This window comes from Gigantopelta aegis, chromosome 6 (assembly GCF_016097555.1).
Source record: "Gigantopelta aegis isolate Gae_Host chromosome 6, Gae_host_genome, whole genome shotgun sequence".
NCBI lineage: Eukaryota > Metazoa > Mollusca > Gastropoda > Neomphalida > Peltospiridae > Gigantopelta > Gigantopelta aegis.
Genome location: NC_054704.1, coordinates 82,182,039 through 82,201,780, shown reverse-complemented (window position 1 = coordinate 82,201,780; position 19,742 = coordinate 82,182,039). Strand labels below are relative to the sequence as shown.

At 38.4% G+C, this 19,742-nt stretch overlaps 1 protein-coding gene across 1 annotated transcript in view; it reads left to right on the top strand.

Moving 5' to 3' along the window:
- LOC121375608 (serine/threonine-protein kinase PLK1-like) overlaps positions 1 to 19,742 on the top strand; it is an 83,703-nt gene that overhangs the window by 51,651 nt on the left and 12,310 nt on the right. Inside the window, exons 4-7 of the mRNA XM_041503150.1 lie at positions 9,277 to 9,393; positions 14,599 to 14,816; positions 15,317 to 15,412; positions 16,341 to 16,616. Coding sequence (XP_041359084.1) covers positions 9,277 to 9,393; positions 14,599 to 14,816; positions 15,317 to 15,412; positions 16,341 to 16,616 — 707 coding nt within the window. The remainder of the gene's footprint in view (positions 1 to 9,276; positions 9,394 to 14,598; positions 14,817 to 15,316; positions 15,413 to 16,340; positions 16,617 to 19,742) is intronic.

Below are 19,742 nucleotides of genomic sequence, written 5' to 3'. Positions count from 1 at the left end.
TCACAGTGGGGTTTTGTCCATTTTTCTCATTTATTGATGGGGTTATGTCCGAGTGGGGTTTTTTCCAGTGGGGTTATGTCTGGGTGGGTTTTTTTCCAGTGGGGTTTTATCCTGGATTCGTGTGTCTCTCCCTTTAAAAAGAGGGTATTTGGACAACAATGGTAAAATAAATTGCAAACACGTACTTCATTTCAAGGTTACAAAACACGGGGTCCTACAATACGGTGACCTGGACCGTGTTAAAAGATGGCTACTGTGTTGAGTTTATCATTTCATTCATCACCAGTTGATAACAAAAGTCTGTTGTGAGACCCTAACGCCGGGTCGCCACTGGTCAGGCTGCTTTGTGAATAGAGCAGGAAATACGTGTGGCGGTAAGCCGTCTACAGTCGGCCATGACACACGCCAGCCGTGTCAGGACAGCGGCTCGGCTTGTTCAGACGTCCTCTTCAAAAATTAGCATAGCTTTTATCTCATGGTTTTTATACTCCCAGAAAGAACAGTTACAGTAGTATAGGTATTAGCATAGCTTTCAACTGATGGTTTTTATACTCCCAGAAAGAAGAGTTACTTTAGTATAGGTATTAGCATAGCTTTTATCTGATGGCTTTTATACTACCAGAAAGAAGAGTTACTTTAGTATAGGTATTAGCATAGGTTTTATCCGATGGCTTTTATACTACCAGAAAGAAGAGTTACTTTAGTATAGGTATTAGCATAGATTTTATCCGATGGCTTTTATACTCCCAGAAAGAAGAGTTACTTTAGTATAGGTATTAGCATAGGTTTTATCCGATGGCTTTTATACTACCAGAAAGAAGAGTTACTTCAGTATAGGTATTAGCATAGGTTTTATCCGATGGCTTTTATACTACCAGAAAGAAGAGTTACTTTAGTATAGGTATTAGCATAGGTTTTATCCGATGGCTTTTATACTACCAGAAAGAAGAGTTACTTCAGTATAGGCATTAGCATAGGAAGGAAGGAAATATTTTATTTAACGACACTCGACACATTTTATTTACGGTTATATAGCGTCAGACATATGGTTAAGGACCACACATATATAGAGAGGAAACCCGCTGTCGCCACTTCATGGGATACTCTTTTCGATTAGCAGCAAGGGATATTTTATATGTACCATCCCGTATTAGCATAGGTTTTATCTGATGGTTTTTATACTACCAGACAGAAGAGTTACTTTAGTGTGGGCATTATGCTGATAGTTGTGTGTTTTTTACTCCCAATAAGAAGAGTTATGGTAATATAGCTTTTATCTGGGAGTTTTATACTCCCAGCTAGAAGAGTTATTATAGCTTAAGTAATAATATGATAGGTTTTTAAATTCTCAATAAGAAGAGTTCGTATACCTTTTATCCGATACGTTCGTGCTTTCAACAAGACATTAATATATTAGTATAGCTTTTATTTAGATAGTTTATACTCCTGAATAATAATAGTTGTTTGTATATTATAGGTTTTATTTGATACTTGAGTGTGATAGTTTGGTACACCCAACAAGAATAGTTGTGTACTAGTAGCTTTCATTTGATAGTTTTATACTCCTAATAGTAATAATAAAAGTTTATACTTTCAACACAAAGGGAGGTGCTGGTAAAGATGAGAGACAATGTTTAGTGTTTACTTGTTGCCATTTACAACATAGGTTACTCTAGAAAATACCATCTCAAAATAACCGACTATTGACGAAAACACGTGGATTATTTAAACTGAACATAGCCTTCAAAAAAAGCTGGTGTTTTATCTTAAGTATTTTCCTGGTAAGGTATCATCACGAAATGTGTTCAGTTTGGCATCAGTATCGTCCACAGAGGATGTTCCAAGAACTGACCAGTTAGTCACACACATACACACACTGTTTGTTTACATCAAAATCCTCATCAGATGGGTATGGACGTCCTAAGACATAGGTCTTCAGGTACAACATGACACACGCTGTGGTGTTTACATGTTGGACATTACGCGGGGCGTGACCAGCCTTCTGCCTGTCCAGGTTAACCTTTGACTCCGGTGTCTTTTTATAAGAATCGTCTTGTTTGACCATCAAACAGGCGCGATCTCCGTGTGGACGCCAACTATGGCTGGTAAACAAGGGTTCGTTGAACGTAGCTCTTGACGAACCGTGATGACATTGGTGTACAAGTCTCTCGTATTTATTGTTTTGGTTACTTATCAAGTGTGTGTGTGTGAGGGCTGGGAGGGCTCTAGGTGTATTTGTTGATGAACATCTTTGGTAAATTTCGATTATAACTTGTCAGACTAGAAGCAGTGACAGAAATTGTAAGAAACAAATTATGCAATATGGAGAGATCTCAAGTTTAAAGTATTATTTAAGATTACAGGGCTCATACTGGAACACATTTTGGTTTAGCCAATATTTTCGGAAATGTAGAGTATTTCCTTGAAAATTATTAAAATGTGGTTAATTTGAGGAATATTCTATTAGCCAAAGTCTACATTTTGTAGCCATTTTGAATAAAAATTAGCAAATTGGCTAATTTGGCAATATACAGGGTGAGCCCTGGTGATTCTTAAAAATATTTTATAAGCGCTCGGTTTTGTGTACATTTGTATTGACGAAGGTTTTGGCACGTCAAATTAGAAGCAGTGAAAGAATTGTAAACAATCATTAAAGTATGCAATTCAGAATGTAATACAGAGAGAGGTCTCCGTTTTATTCCCATTATTACAGAAATGTTTTATTGTCAGCAATATAATGTTTTGCGAATATGATGTTGAGTTAAATGTATTTGAATTCTATCAACAAAAGCGATCTGAACCGATAATTTAATTTTTGAAAGGCGCTACTACAAGACAATGAGTGTTTGAAATTGAGATCCTTGACCGATGGGTCAAGTTGTTGAAACACTTGAGGCGATTATCCGAGCCAAGTGCTTGTCCAGAAGTAGCCGGACAATTTGTTATCGTATTGTAATGACTGGTGGCATGGCCCTCTATAGGCCGCCAACATCACTTCTCATTATGGGCACACATGCTGCTTTCTAGTCTGAAATATGTAGAAAGTACTGAAAAAAGAGAATCGGAGTTCAGATAATTAATTTTTTATTTTCTTTCAAGATGAAATTTTTTTTTTTTTAAAAGCAAATAGGGTACTTTTTTTTAATTTGGGGGAGGATAATTACCTTCTTGTCTCCCCCACCCCCAAGCTACGACCCTGGCGTTCAGTGTTAATATTTATATCGTAGTGCTTTGGTGTACATTAAAAAAACCCAGAACACACAAAAAAGATTGTAATCTGTTGTGTAGCATCTGAAGCACACAAGCGTCCGTAATCTGTTTGACCCTGGTTACACACCAGTGTTATTGGTCGGTGGTGTGAGGGCCAACTTCCTGTGACGTGCGTGGCACGGCTGTCGCGGAACTATTTTTACCTCTGACGTAAACTCGGTGTGTGGCTGCAGAATTAAAGTTTCTCAAGTTCGGCTAATGTTACCGGAAACCTCTTGTTGTAAGACTGACGTTTCAGTGATGCTTTGTAACGTTTGATGTTATTAGTGCTTGTCGTTTGAGATCCTGCCTGTTTCCAGCGACAGAGACGTTAGCGTACAACTATTTGATTGGTCACCGATATTGCTATTCAGTGTATCTAGCGTTTTCCTTGCACCCCAACCCTTCTCTCTACCCCTCTATGCCTCCACTCTCCCCTCTCTCCCCCCCCCTCTCTCTCTCTCTCTCTCTCTCTCTCTCTCTCTCTCTCTCTCTCTCTCTCTCTCTCTCTCTCTCTCTCGGTCGTTCTTTTGATTCGTATATCTTGAAATGATGACATGACAAATGAACATCAATTTCGTTTTCATACTTGATGCATTTTTCAACGTCAGTAAAGCCAAATTATATTTAACATATTTAAATTATTCATTTCTTAAAATCCTTTGTGTCAGTCGGTTAAAATATCGAAACAAACAATAGCGTGTAAGTACCAGGATCCTACTAAAATCAACAACTCAGATGAGGTAATTTTATGATACTTGGAAATTGACACACATAGTCACACATCTCAGATATTATGTAATGTAAAATCATGTTTGCAAAACTTTTGTGACAAAGCAAGTCGTTGACGTGTATATTTTTCTCTTTAAATGGTGCGTGTTAAACACGTCATCCCTTCGAACAAAGGTTCTCCATCTAGGGGCTGGGGAAATTTTTAGGTGTTTTTTTTTTAAAGAGCAACAGCAACGTTCAAACTACATTTTATCAAATATATTTAAACTTGAATTTCAAGGAAGAAAAATTAATATTTTATAAGGAATTTCAAGTATGCTCACATTAAATATTCAGAAACTGCTTTGGGCTTTGATGTGAAATATTCAGATAATTGCATCGCGTCGTCACAAGAAACATTCTCAAAAATCAACAATATGTAAATTATTTCATTTAAATGGATGGGTGACCAAAAAAAAGTCAAGTTTTTATCAAACATTTTAATATAAAAATAGACGAGAAAGGTTCAGTTGTGTATGGGGAAAAAAACACCCTGATCAACTTTTTATGTCGGCTTTTGACTTCATTGATTAAGTACAATCATTAAAAGTCTTTGAGCAGTTCTCGTATTATTTGTTTTGTTTGGTTTGTGTTTTCTTCTTTTTCCTGTGACTACGTTTTGCCCTGGCCGACATATGCAGATAGGAATCAATAATGGTCCTTTTTTATTGACCCCGTCTGGACTTTGTTAGCCACAAGTTGGCGATATTTTCGTTAATAAACAATAGCATCGGCTTTAATGGGTCCGTTATTGGGTATTTTTAAGAGGTTCACATGCTAAAGAAAATATTGTTCTGAAGAGACGGGAACACATGTTGTCGTTGAAACAACAAGAGAGAAAGTGGAAATTCTCTTTGGTAGTTGTTTCTGTCGATTACGGACTACATTTCGACCCATACAGGTCTAAATGCGTATCAGATAATTGTCGCCCTCTGCTGGTGTGGAGTCCAGCTGTTGCAGTAATTTACAGTCGTATTCAGTGTTGGAATTGTCAGATATTATCAACATCAACAGGGTCGTATCTAAGGGGGGTGACCAGGGGACTATGGCCCAGACCTCCCCACACACCTCAAAAAGTACAAAAAGGTTAATTTGTAGTCAGAATGTACCCTTGTTGGCCAACTGGTGAAAACTTTGCATTATTGAGCCTGTTCATGTTTTGAATTACCATAATTTGACACCCAATAGCCGATGTATTTTTCGTGCTGGGTTGTCGTTAAACATTCATTCATTTATTCATTGATTCATTATTGTGCCTGATTCTTAAATACCACATCTAGCTGTTTTAGGCCAAGTATGGAGTATGGTCCTAACGAGTCCAGTTGTGAAGAAGTGGCTTCCTTTCGAATAACTGGAGAATAGGACATATTTTTTTGGTTGAATAAACTATATACTGTTATTCCATTATCTCTCTCCTCCCAATCATAGATCATAGTTGATAAAAAAATATTTAAATGTACTGAAGTCAAAGGGTAAGCTTTTAGAAAATATACGTATAAACAGTTCTTAATATAGGCGTACTTGTTCATATACTTAAATGAAGCAAAAGCTTGGTTTACTAGATACGTCGAATTTTATATTACAATACGTCGAATTTTATATTACATTGCGAAACATTGTGTCTGGACTGTTAATATAATGTCCCACACCGAAATATTATTGCGAAGTTGTGTGTTTTAACCTTTGATATGACCTAAAGTTTTTTACTGGCTTTTTCCGTGCGAATAACTAACGCAACGATAGCGATCAACCGACTGTGACACGGCCGTGAGTGATGGTGCATGGTATATATTGAGATACAGCGCAGCAAGACAATGAACTACAGTCCTCCTCGTGTTATTCTCATGCACCTAGTCACTTCACCTGCAGACGCTTTTATCCACAGACCTTCTTTGTAAATACTGCTTCAAAAAATATGCTGCAGTCCCGTCATACTCCATTAATTATATAATAACACTCACGAATATGTCCGAACTACAACGCAGTGCATTCATAAACGGTTCACAATGAAGTAAACACACAATCAATTTTAGTTTGCTTCTTTGAGCAGACGACATATTGACACTAATGCTAAATGTACCGGTACCGCGTTCAGACGTGTGCTCTGCCCTTGGGGGCCAATCATCAAAGCTTCAGGTCGGGTTGACTTGAAAGATGGGTGCTTGGATTTTGCTGTTACCTAGGTCATATTCTATGTTGTATTTGTTTCAAGTTATTATTGCTAAGATTAAATTTCGTGACATTGTATTAACTCTTCCCATAGTCAAGGGTAAAGGCTCATATAGACTATATGCGTTGCGTGCGTGCGGTACGACTAAAAAGAATCGAAATACATACTAGTTTCAATGAGAGCGTCTAGACTGAATGCGTGCGATGCGTGCGTCAGAAAACCTATGCGGCCAGCCGCAATGAAATAATCGTATATGGTTTACGTGTCCAAAACGTATGCCGCAGACGCACAAGACACAACAATTGGACCGCGTGCACGCGCCGCATCCAGTCTGTATGATTTCTCGCTCCAGACAGTGCACTACGACTGGTACATCAACGGCCGCGGTATGTGCTATCCTGTCTATGGGATGGTTGATATAAAAGATCCCTTGCTGCTAATCGAAATGAGTAGCCCTTGAAGTGGCGACAGCGGGTTTCCTCCCTCAATATCTGTGTGGTCCTTAACCATATGTCCGACGCCATATAACCGTAAATAAACATTTCCTTCCTTTCAGTCTGTATGAACCTTTAGATCAAGTGGAAAGCGATTTTATATTCAGAACCTTACATCTGTGATTCAGAATATCAGTGGTTATTAGCGTGACGGCAAGTTACACATAGATGACTCTCCTCTCGTCATGTTTTAGATGTTTTATTTATTGTACTGAATCATTTAATGGAGTATTACGACCTGTTGCTTTAAAAAGGAATGTTTCGTTACGAACACCCCGCATATTAAGATACTGAATGTTAAGTCACAAAACATAAGGTCCAGAATTTTTTAGAAGGCTCTCGCTATTGCTATATTTGTTGCTGAATATTTTTTTAATGCACTTTCCAACAGACAGCACATACCGCAGTCTTCGATCGAGGTATCATTTGGAAAGCACTAGTTGGAATAGGGAAAAAGGTTTAAAGTTTGTTTTGTTTAACATCACCGCCAGAACATATTGATTAAGTAATCATTGGTTATTGGATGTCGGTGGAATAAAAAAGAAAAGTGGTGTGTAACCTCAAGTGAAATAAATTGTACATCATACTTCAGGCAAGAACCACCAATGTTGCCGTGTCTCTTAGAACACACAATTGGAATAGACATTTTCGCTGTTCTAAGCAAAGCTACAAAGTGAAATACAACCGCTGAGAAATATTTATTAACGTTGGCCATCCTTATAATATCTGCCATCTATACCAACCTTAAGTACGGCAATACATCCAGGATGCGATGTATTCCCGACTTGTTATCATCAAGATACATGCTCTTTGACCCCAGTAACGCAACCATCTATCTTTTTATTCAAGAAGCCTTTTGATAAGGCTGATCGAATTACACTGGCTTATCAACATGCTTGAGAGTAAAACGATCAAACTTCCAAAAAGGTTGCTGATTAGGGATTTGCTGCAGTAAAGGTTCCAATGGATTCACGGCCATTGGTAGGCTGTACCATCTTCTGGAGGAGATAATTTACGACGAAGATGCATCAAAGAACGAATAGTTTAAAGTAAAATTATTGGAAGGAAAACACATGTTGAAGTGTTAAAAAAAATCTAATAAATTAATGTTAAAATGTAAGGTGGTATGTAAAAAACGATTTCAACAGGAACGTCCCTGCTATCGGAATCTGAATCGATTATAAAACGTGGTTTATAGACCCTACTAATATCTGGTTGCAGGACATATCATACAAGCACAGTTGGACTTGGGCGTGGTGTCTGGGAAAGAAGTAACATGAATATAGCCAATCTATATTAACAAAAGATTGTACATACATTTTCATGTTGAAGTAAACTGGGATAGTGAGAAGTGATCATAGCCGTGACTAGACTAGTTAAACCGAGGAGACAACAATGGAAGTTGTTTAATCCTATGGATTATACACACGCACTATATTTGACGCAGGGATTAGGGAGCCTTGCGAGTCAAACTGTTTGAAAAGATGAGAGCATCGGCTTCTGAAGGTTCTTTTAGTGATACCATGTCAACCCATTGCAGTAGTACACATGTATATGCTCCATATTGTTGCAAAGTGCATTCATCTTTAGTCGACAAGAAAAGATATTTGAAAGAAGAAAAGTGGGGAAAGATATCCGTCCAGTCCCACCCCTCCCTCATCAATGTAAAGAAGGATGTTGTGATGGGGCTTATATATGGAATGAATGAATGAAGGGGGGGGGGGGGGGGGGGGGGCAAATATTTTGCAAGTGGTGTACTGTAATCTTGTAAAACAAGAATGATAATAATTCCCAGACTGTGGTTTTGATTCAAAATTTTAGGCATATCTGAGATAGTTTATATTTTGCAGCTCTTTACACTATGCTTTTGTAACAACTGTTGAAGTTTTATGCTTTATTTTTAACTGAGGGGCGGGATTTAGCTCAGTCGGTTGAGTGCTCGCTTGAGGTGCTTGCGTCGTAGGATCGAATTACCTCGGTGGATCCATTCAGTTGATTGGGTTTTTCCCGTTCTATCCAGTGCACCACAACCGGACAAAGGCGGTGGTATGTGCTTTCCTGTCTGTGGAAAAGTGCATATAAAAGATCCCTTGCTGCATTAGGAAAAATGTAACGGATTTCCTCTGATGACTGTGTCAGAATTACCAAATGTTTGACATCCAATAGCCGATGATTTATTAATCAATGTGCTCCAGTAGTGTCGTTAAACTAAACTAACTTTTTTTTATTTTTAATGGAAATAATCATATGAATTTACTTATCTATGACCATATGTTTGACGTCCAATAGCCGATGATAAAATAAAAAATCAATGTGCTCTAGTGGCGTCGTTAAATAAAACAAACTTCACTCTTTTTTTACTTACCCTAGCACAAACATACACATAGGTGTCATTAAACATTCGTATTCATTCGGTTATCTCTATGAATACCGTACCTTTGTCTGACATCCAATAGCCAAGATTGTTTTTCGTTCTGGAGTGTCGTTAAACATTCATTCATTAACTTAGTATATGTATCTAAACACTGGCGAGAATAAAGAGCACTACCCTTTCTACATATTTGTAATGTTTTGTCTCTTGTCTTTTTGCAGATAAAGCGAGAGGTGGAGCTACAGCAGGACCTGAAACACCGCCATGTCGTCGAGTTCCACAGCTACTTCGAGGACGACGACAACGTCTACATCATCCTGGAAAACTGCAGTCGTAAAGTGAGAATTACTCTTAAACACATAGCGGCAGAGCCGTTATTTAACGAAGGGTGGGGTTAAGGGCAATGAAAACATTTCCATTTGTTTTGCAAACTAGGTCTGTGTTAAAATGTAAAAGATATTTTCTTTCTAGTTAATGTGTATGGACACCTTACAGGTCTAGTATATTTCCATCAATAACAGCTAAATAACAAAGATTTTGAAAACAATTTCCCTATTTTACATAAGTAGATTTCGAAAAGTTAAATATATTTTACTGCTTTTAATTTTCTTTATAATATTTTGGCAGCAAAACAAAAACTTCGCTCGATTTTTTTTATACGCTTGCACATTTCAACTAAGGCTAATAACAAACTAAAATAACCAAAAAAAACACCCTAAAGCAAAACCAAAACAAAACCCAAAACCCCGACACAATATCTTAAAGAGTTGTGTGTTTATTCGTGGTATCTGGTTGAGCCCCTTGCAGCTGAGGATGTCGGAAGAAGCTCTGCGAGTGTCTCAGAAGCTTTAGACGCGGCCAGAATAGTGAAGATCACGTTTGTTGTTGCACACTCCGGACTGATGACATGAAGCTGTACACATAATGCACTTTTTATCCAAAGTGTGACATATTAATTGTACAGAGATAATCCGTAATTCTGAAATCCGGGATTTCTTGATTCGCTCAGGCTTATTATTCTGTTGGTGACCAAATCCCAAAGAGGAAGAATGGATAAAAGGAAGCATTATTATCAACTCGGTGGACACGGAAATGTCTGTTTTCTGCATGAATTTCAGTGGTTCATTTGTTGGCAGAAATATTTTTGTCAAATATTTATAATGGAATGAGAACATATTTTCGGGATTCGTGTTTCTATATCGATGAGCCGGAGTGAGAAATTTGGCAGAAATGCAATGTTAGATGAAAGGATTGTGACCTTACAATACACTTCCTCTTCCAAAATTGAGGAATCAAATTTGAGTAAATAAGGCTAAAGGTCTTTACAAGGAGTTAAATGTTTAGCGGTGTTGAGCCGTTTTGACGTCAATGAATGCTTGTTTCTTTCTGCTATATTAAGAATCATCCCTATAACAGGCAATTATTAAGCTTGTATCTATGTTTGAAGCAGGATCATTTAAAGACTCTGTTGTATGAGATGGCATTTCACTAGGAAGTTTGAACAAACTTGACTTGAAATCTTTAAAGATAAAAATCAATTCATTTCTCTGAAAAATGCTTAGTTGTCCTTTCTCACTAATTTTGGTCATGTTTATATGATCGTCTATGTAGTTACCATGACATGTTTTCTAACGCCCATAACCCCATAATACCACCACCACCACCAATAATCTCATTAAAAACATTATTAAATTTTTATATGTCAGCACACTGTTGAAACTTTCATAATCTTCTATTAGGTGCCAATATAACTTAGACACTTTGTAATATCTAAATGAAACCCACTGCCATTTATTAGTAACAAGGGGTCTTTTATGCATTATTGGCGGGACGTAGCCCAGTGGTACCGCGCTCGCTTGATGCGCTGTCGGTGTGGGATCGATCCCCGCCGGTGGGCCAATTGGGCTATTTCTCGTTACAGCCAATGCACCACAACTGGTATATCAAAGGCCGTGGTATGTACCACCCTGTCTGTGGGATGGTACATATAAAAGATCCCTTGCTGCTAATCGAAAAGAGTAGCCCATAAAGTGGCGACATCGGGTTTCCTCTCTCAATATCTGTGTGGTCCTTAACCATATAACCGTAAATAAAATGTGTTGAGTGCGTCGTTAAATAAAACATTTCTTTCTTTTTGTATGCATTGCATCAGTTATATAGTATTGGTTAGAACGGGGACCAATGCCCCTGAACATATTTACAAAGACTCAATCCCACCTACGAAATAAATTAATAAAAGTAATGCATGAAAATTTGTCACGTAATATAACGAGTTCAAGTTAGCTGAATTAAATGTATGTGTTAACATGGATAAACAAACACACCGACAAAGATTCTATCATTGGCGAGTTTTAATGGCTTACATGGGAGGTATTAAGCCACTACAACCACTTCTCCCTCTTCTCCCTCACTAATCACCAACATCTAACCATTAACTTCTGTTCTTGGACAGACATCTCAAACACTGAGGTGTGTGCATAGGACTGTGTAATTGAACAGTAATTGGATATAAGCTTGAAATATACTTTAAAATTTGCTTCACAGACCTGACACGCCCTGTGGGCAAAACTTTGGTCGTATCATGTGATTTGTATCAAATCGTCTTCAAATGTATTGTCTGAGAATAAATGCAACAAGAATCCCGAACATCTTAGATATGCAACAGACGAAGGCGACTACGAAAGAAAATGCCTAGGGGTCTGCAAGCCGCGGCTATGACGTCCTGTGTGAACGTATATCAAGGTTTTATTCAATGTTACGCACCAGCAAGTTAGAATAATAATGCGAGACACCTCTCAGGATGTCAGTGTGTAAAAGACGAAGAAACCTGTGTCAATTTGTACAGGTATTTTTTAAGTAAGCTCCCACAAATGTTTATTACATTGTGCTATTCAAAAAGTCTGCGCATTGCTGTTCAAATGTATTTTTTCTTTGTTTGAAATTCGGTTTGACGTGGATGGGTTGTTAGATAAGGCATTTTTGAATACATCATTGTATTTGACATTCCATATTGTCATGTTTTTTGTGTGCATTCTTTATCCCTTGCTTACACATGTGCGTGTGCACACATGCAAACACGGTAACTTCTACACGAAATTTTTGTTTTAAAAGGGGTGTAACCAAGTTCGAAGAAGGGGATGCTCACCTTCAAGTCAACACCCCTCCCCCTAAACCCGCGCCTGAAGTTTTTCATTGGTGACATTTCGCCGCACTGACCTGTGACATGAGCACGTTATTTTTATGTACCGAATCCCAGTGGAAGTTGATGACCGTCTTGGACGACATACTTCAAATGGCTGCAGTAATCTGTGTTGGTTTAGAGGAACAAAACAAAATATTGCGGTCTGTCTAAACACGGAGAGTGGACCTCTTCCACAAATATGACACGCGTCCCCGAGATTCGACGAAGAGTGCCTCGGTGGCTGTCGCCGTCACGGCACGACGTGTGAGACGTGGTGTTTGTCAAGAGCGGCAACGGCATGACGTCGGCCAAGAGGACGACAACGGCAGACAGGATTCGTGACGCGGGTGTGAAACGCAGAGGAAGCTCGCAGTTCGTCTGCCGGATATCAATGTTCTTTGTCGTCTGCATAGCTGTGCATGCACCCAAGCAAAAATGGGTTTCGTGTTATTGTCCCTTTAACGAGAAACATTAATACCCGACACTGAGGGCCGAAATTACAAAGCCCGTTTTGATCTTACACGTGTGTAACTACAAGTTTTTATAATTCTTAAACAACCTCGTTCAAGAAACAACACACACACACCCCAAAAAAAAAAAAAAAAAACAAGCTTCGAAAATTCGATCCATAGTTTTTTAATTTGTTCATGGCTTAAAAAAACCCAAAAAAAAACAAACAAACAACCACAACACAAAAAGAAAAGAAAAGACCCCCCCCCCCCCCACCAAAAAACCAAAAAAAAAACCAAAAAAAAAAAAACCCAAGGCAAAACAAAACACCATCATTTTTGTTTCACTAACGAAATATACAAACATACTTACAAAGCTTAAGACTTCAGGTATTACTTACAAGTCATTTGTGTGTGCGAGACTATACTAAGTCACAGGTTTAAAATGTAGACGTGAACGTTTTATATGCCCGGGCTTTTGTCATTAAATGATTTCCTATAGTTTTCAACGATATACCAAATAACAGCATAGTTTATCATTGTACTTGCATATTGTGAAGTGTGAGGGGCAAAACTTCCCTTTGTTTTCTTGATATTGATACAAATTAATGCTACATAATGTTACACGTTTACTTGCTGGATAATTTCACAGAGAAATTCCTTCACCATAAGATTGTTGCAAATAACTGATCTTTAAAGATATTTCATTTATCATATTTGCTCAGTCAACCACACACATAATTACACCCTTTTTGACATTCAGTTTCCGATATATTTTGGGGTGGGGCTGTAGTATCGTTAATCATTATATTATTCATTCATTGCACATCTGGACAATGTGGTTTGAAACGCAGACAGAAAAGCGAGAGAGAAAAAACCCATCTTAGGTGTAGATTTGAATTTTTACCTGTAGTGACAGAGCAGTTTTCACAATCAACAACGTTCTTTCACGTAGCAGGTAGAAAGACGCCCTGGGTTTCACTATATTAATGACATTTGCATGGCTTAAGCTTCAAAAGAGTTGAAATCTAGTTTAAACATAGCAAGAATGTTTACTTCACACAAAAATATTAGCTTTTTGCATGGATGCGTGCAAACCTTGTTCGACTGGAAGTGCAGTTGTGCTCTAGACGGCCTTTGGTCGCTGTTAATTCGTCTACCATCGTGCAAATTTGTATGCGACACTGAAAAAAGGTTTAAATCCGTATCAAGTTGTGTTAAGCCTCGTATACAATTTTTAAGTTGCTCACTCGTGTTTGCGCCATGCCCAAGAATAGCTTATTGGGGAATTGTTTCATATTAATGAGTTGTGGCTACATGAAATAGTTATGCATTTCCAACTAGACTAAACATAGCGAGAACAAATATATACTGGGTCAACTTGCCCCCTTAAACAGGTGCTTGTGCAGACGTCGGGGGGTGGGGGGGGGGGGGGGGGCAGTCGACCTGCTCAAAGTGAATTTACTTTTTAACGATATATTTTTGCAGGTGCGTCTGACCTGACTATCCCAACCCCTTAGAAGTTTCGGTTTTCACAGTCTAGACCCCTTTGAATTTCCTGTACACGCGCCTGTAAACCCACCTTGAAACGGTCATTTTGTAATAGCAGTATTGCTGCTGCTACTATTACGCTACTACTACAACTGCTGCTGCTGTTACTGATAATGATGATGATGATGATGCTTCTGATGATCATCATAATGACGGTCGACCTATTCAAAGCACATTATGTAAAACAGCATCTACATATTCAAAGCACATTATGTAAAACAACACGTACATTTCAAACAGTTTTTATGTTAGTGTATCAAATGCTAAGCACATGCAAATTACTGTTGGTAAATTGTTAAAGGTCATTTTTCTTGTACTGATTATATAATGGTTTGCTAATGAGAAACATTATTTGTTTTTAGTCGCTGGTGCACGTGCTGAAACATCGAAAGACGCTGACGGAACCAGAAGTTAGATTTTACCTGCGTCACGTGATTGAAGGGGCCAAATATATCCACAGCAAGCAGATCATCCACAGAGACCTGAAACTCGGCAACATGCTGCTCAACGAGTCTATGGAACTTAAAATCGCAGACTTTGGTCTTGCAACAAGACTGGAGTTTGCGGGAGAAAAGAAAATGTAAGAATCTGGAGCCGAATTCACTAAACTCTCGCAACTTTGCGATCTCGCAGTGCAATGCTAAAAGACTTGCAAAGAGGATGCTTTGTTGTCTGGCAGAGCCTAAGAGACTTTTGTGAATTAGGCCCCTGAAATGTTTTGTATTGAAGTTAGCAAACTTTGGTGACATCAAATTGGAATTATAAATTAAAACTACTGAATTGTGCATTAAATACAAATAAGATTTGATAAGACGTCAGATCCCAGCGCTGTGAATTGTTATATAAACACACACAAATAAACACATACGAGCACGCACACACGGACGCACGCACGCACACGCACACACACACACACAGAGAAGGAGACGGAACGAGAGAGTGCGGGAGGGAGGGAGGGAGGGATTTCATGGTCTTTTATGAATTAAGGTGAATTAATGATGTCCAGTAATCTGAATTAGGGTGATTTAATGATGTCCAGTCTTCTATTGTATTGTTAGTTATAATGTATTTCTTCTGCAGGACTGTTTGTGGCACACCTAATTACATAGCCCCAGAGGTACTTCAAAAGAAAGGACATAGCTTTGAGGCAGATATATGGGCCACAGGTTGTATTATGTAAGTATGCAGCATCCAACATAATAATTCTGTATGTTTGATGTGTGCCCTGTTGTTCCTTGTAACATAATCATTGATAATAAAGACATGACTGATGTTGGATGATGCTTCTGCATCTGTTGCCATTCCTGCTGATATTCAGGATGATGATGATGATATAAAGTGTCTTTTGGGAAGTTATGATGTTGACAATGATAATGATCATGAATATGATGATGATGATATTATATTTTATTATATTTTAAACCAAGCATGATTAAAATATGCTAATTTTATGATGATGATGATGATGATATAAAGTGTCTTTTGGGAAGTTATGATGATGATGATGATGATGATATAAACTATTTTGAAGCATGATTAAAATATGATAACTTTTAACTGACTTTAGCCTTATATATGTAAAACATGTAAATCTATTGAAAAGGACTAAAGGCCAACACTTAATAGCTTAGTTCAACGCTAGTCTCACGAGATTTGCCTGTCATTGCTGTATACAGAGTTATTTAAAAATTGGTGTGGAAAAAATTGGTGTGATAATATTAGTTATAATAATCCTTAGACTTTAAGCTTGGTTTTGAGGAGTTGTTTGTATTCTCGTGATGTTGAGCGTAATTAACGTGATGACAATGCTGCTTCAGATGATGCCCATTGAAGATGATTATGAGTCCACGTGCTGTATACATGTGTGTCAAAAGATTTTTTAATTTACCATAGTTTGACACCCAATAGCAGATGTATTTTTCGTGCTGGGATGTCGTTAAACATCTAGTCTGTCTGTCTGTCTGTCTGTCATTCATATATATATATATATATCTGTCTATCTATCTATCTATCTATCTATATGTCTGTGTCAAAAGACGTTATAAATTTTTTGTCATCGTCTGTATATACCCTTTAACAATATACTTGTATTTCTTGTTTTCAGGTATGCTTTACTGGTCGGCAAGCCTCCGTTTGAAACTGCCACACTGAAAGAGACCTACTACCGAATAACTGAGAATGCATACACATTTCCCCAATGTCTTTCACACTCGGCCAAAAGTCTGATCAGACAGTGTCTCAACCCGGAACCAAGCGACCGTCCAAATTTAGAAGAGATTCTAGCGCACGAGTTCTTCACGTGTGGCTACCTACCCCGAGTGCTTTCCCCTGCCTGTTGTACATCCGTGCCAAAGTTTCCAGTGTATACCAAATTTAACAGGTGCGGCATAATGTTATAAGTCAGTAGTTTGGTTGTGATAATAAAGTGTGTCAGGTAGGTTAGTAGTGAAAGGTATTGATGATACATGTATTTTCTCTATCAAGTATCCGTTGTATGAAATGTTAAGTCTGAGATGCAATACAGAGCAAGTACACGTTTTGCGTTTTTTACATAAAGAGTTATGTCATTTCCATGTAAGCCCAATATTCTGTACCCTTTAAAGAAATATTTTACTCTTAAGGGCTGCACATAACCAAAAATAACTAGTGGGAAAGTAAAAAAAAAAAACCCACACCAAAAATCATATTAAGCCCATCACTACATTGATGCAAACAAGACGGTTAAAAAAAGTATGACATCGAAAACCTTATTAACCCCAGAACAGTCAGAGAAAATATGACATACAAAACATCGAAAACCTTATTAAGACCATCACTCCATGGATGCAGCCAGGACAGGTAGAGAAAGTATTGCTTCAACCTTTGTATTCATATAAATACACACGTCACAGATGTCCGATACTTGGCAGCTTTGATAAGATCGTAGATGAAGCTTGCATTAATGGAGATCATAGCATTAGTCTGATGTGTGAGATGCGAGGCATCAATCAGAAGACCGTTCCAACTTCACATTGACCTACATGTTACTGTTGTCATAAACAGACCATTATATTGATGAACAGTGATTGAATCCTGTGCTTCAAAAATGTGGCTTCGCTTTTTTTTAATGAATCTGTGGGATCGTCTTCTTTACGGAAAAACAAACTGGCATCGTTTACCGTTACAAAACGGTGGTGTAGCTACTTGTTATGAAATAATTGCATCGCTGTTTGTCAGGAAATTCTGGCATTGCTGCTCTTCGTTACTAAAACTGCAACATCATTATATTCATTAGGAAACTGCTGCGCAGTTATTTCGTAATTACGCTGGGGTTAAAACAAACATCTCCAGGACAAGGAAGGAACCGATCTCACAAAACAAACCCATAAAACAACAGTTTACAAAATCTGCAGACGTTTATCTTACTCCAGTCAACCCCGGGTCATGTACTGGCGACTTTGCTTTAAACAGGAATATTACATAAACAGGGATGATATATATTGTTATAAACAAGGATATAATAGAATGATTTCGCTGTGTCGGTATGTTGCTATAGCTATTGTCGAATGACGGATACAAGGATTTAGTTTTGTTATAGGTTCGCGAGTAACGCCGACGACAATTTTCCCAAAGTCCAAAGCAAACTCTGTATATAGTAGTCCATTAAATCTGCCATGAGCTGAGTTTGACCACTCGGTTCACGATAGATTAGAACAACGGACTAAATATGTTTTATTGCAAATAAATTGTCAACAACCATAATGACTACACCAGCCGACATGTCAGATTGGGAGAGATACCGATGTTAAGATACGACATAATAGTATTAACATCCTATACGCAGCTGACTGGTCTGTTGCACTAAGTGCGTTAAGGTTAATGGAGACTGTTACAGGGGACTGTTATTTCATTTCAACTTATTTTCGTGATTATATCCAATTAAGGTTCAAGCACGCTGTCCTGGACACACACACCTCAGCTATCAGGGCTGTCTGTCCAGGGCAGTGGGTTAGTTGTTAGTGGTTAGTGAGAGAGAAGAGGGTGTAGTGGCGTTACACCTACCCATTGAGCCCTTAAGAACTCGCTCTGGGTTGGAGCCGGTACCGGGTTGCGAACCCTGTACCTGCCAATCAACTGTTGACTGTTTGTTCAACCTTCAGTATTCGTTGAAACTGTTTTGACAGGCAAAATCTGTGTACAGATCCCAGAAAGTTCACTGGGTGAACAACGTCACTTATATAAACATGACAACAGCGGAGACGTGTCCATATTATAACGAGTCCCAGTCTTTTCCTTGTTCTCTAACAACAGGAAGTGTTTGTAGTGGTTTTCTGATGTTCGTATTGTTCGATCTAGGTCCGTAACTCCGGACTCAAGTGGTTGAAGTCGTTCGGATACTTGCACTAAGTAAGTGTCATCGTCGTTACACATTGTACAGACTTCTAGACGTTGAACTTTGACTCTTTGTCCTCCAGTGTTCTCATTACACCTCGTCTTTGCACACGTCCTGCGTTCAGGGAACGGAGATGAAAAGAAAGGAATATTTGGTTTAACGACACCTCAGAACATTCTTAAAAATTAGGCATTTATATTAATAGGCAGAAAAATCGATGCCACCATTTAGGCTATTCCTATCAAAAAGCAGCAGGAGATCTTTTATATGCACTTTCCCATAAACTGGGTAGTACATACCATGGTCTTTGATGTACTAATCGCGGCCTACTGGTTGGAACGGACCCCCCCCCCCCCCCCCCCCCCCCCCCCCCCCACCCCAACCTCCAAAAAAGAGAAAAGTTCTTCAGGGACGATTGATCCTACGTCCTACCACTTGGTACTACGTTATCATGCAATGTTCACTCTAATATCATATTGCATCACAATTTCACGATATTTTAAGCATCAGTTCTAATACGAATGTTAAATCCACGGGACAATTATTATCATGCACTCAATCTGCCTATCTATTCCCATATCATAAATGAGTAACATGTTGTTTTGTCATGTGTCGTACGTGCTGTGATTCCCATCATTTCAGAGTTGACACTGTAAATCGATAACAAATTGCCTATCCGTAAAGAGATCTAGTTGCGTAATTATATACCGGTTTCTGATGCAATTTGTTTCTTGTGATTTATTTTCTACACGCAGGAATATGTTAATTATTGGGGATGGAGGTTGTTTATTAGCGGATAACAGGGTGCAACTCCCCTACCCCCGTCCCGCCTTCTAGAAAAATAAGCACGAAGGTGATCTGTTAATTTAAAAGTGCACTTTTTGTTTAGCGGGAGAATAGCCTATATTAATGCGCGTTTGGGTATCTTTACTCTCCACTAACCGATTATTTAAGGATAGGTCCGTCCTGACTCCCTAGCAACAACTTCCAGAACTGGTGTTACCTTTAGGTTGATTAAAGAGTCAAACGTTTTAGTATTGTCACTATTAGCTTATCAAGTTACTAAGGGCGCTCATTGTAAACCTCATCTTGGGACCAGATATCTTTTCGCCGGTCTCGACAAGAATAAAATTA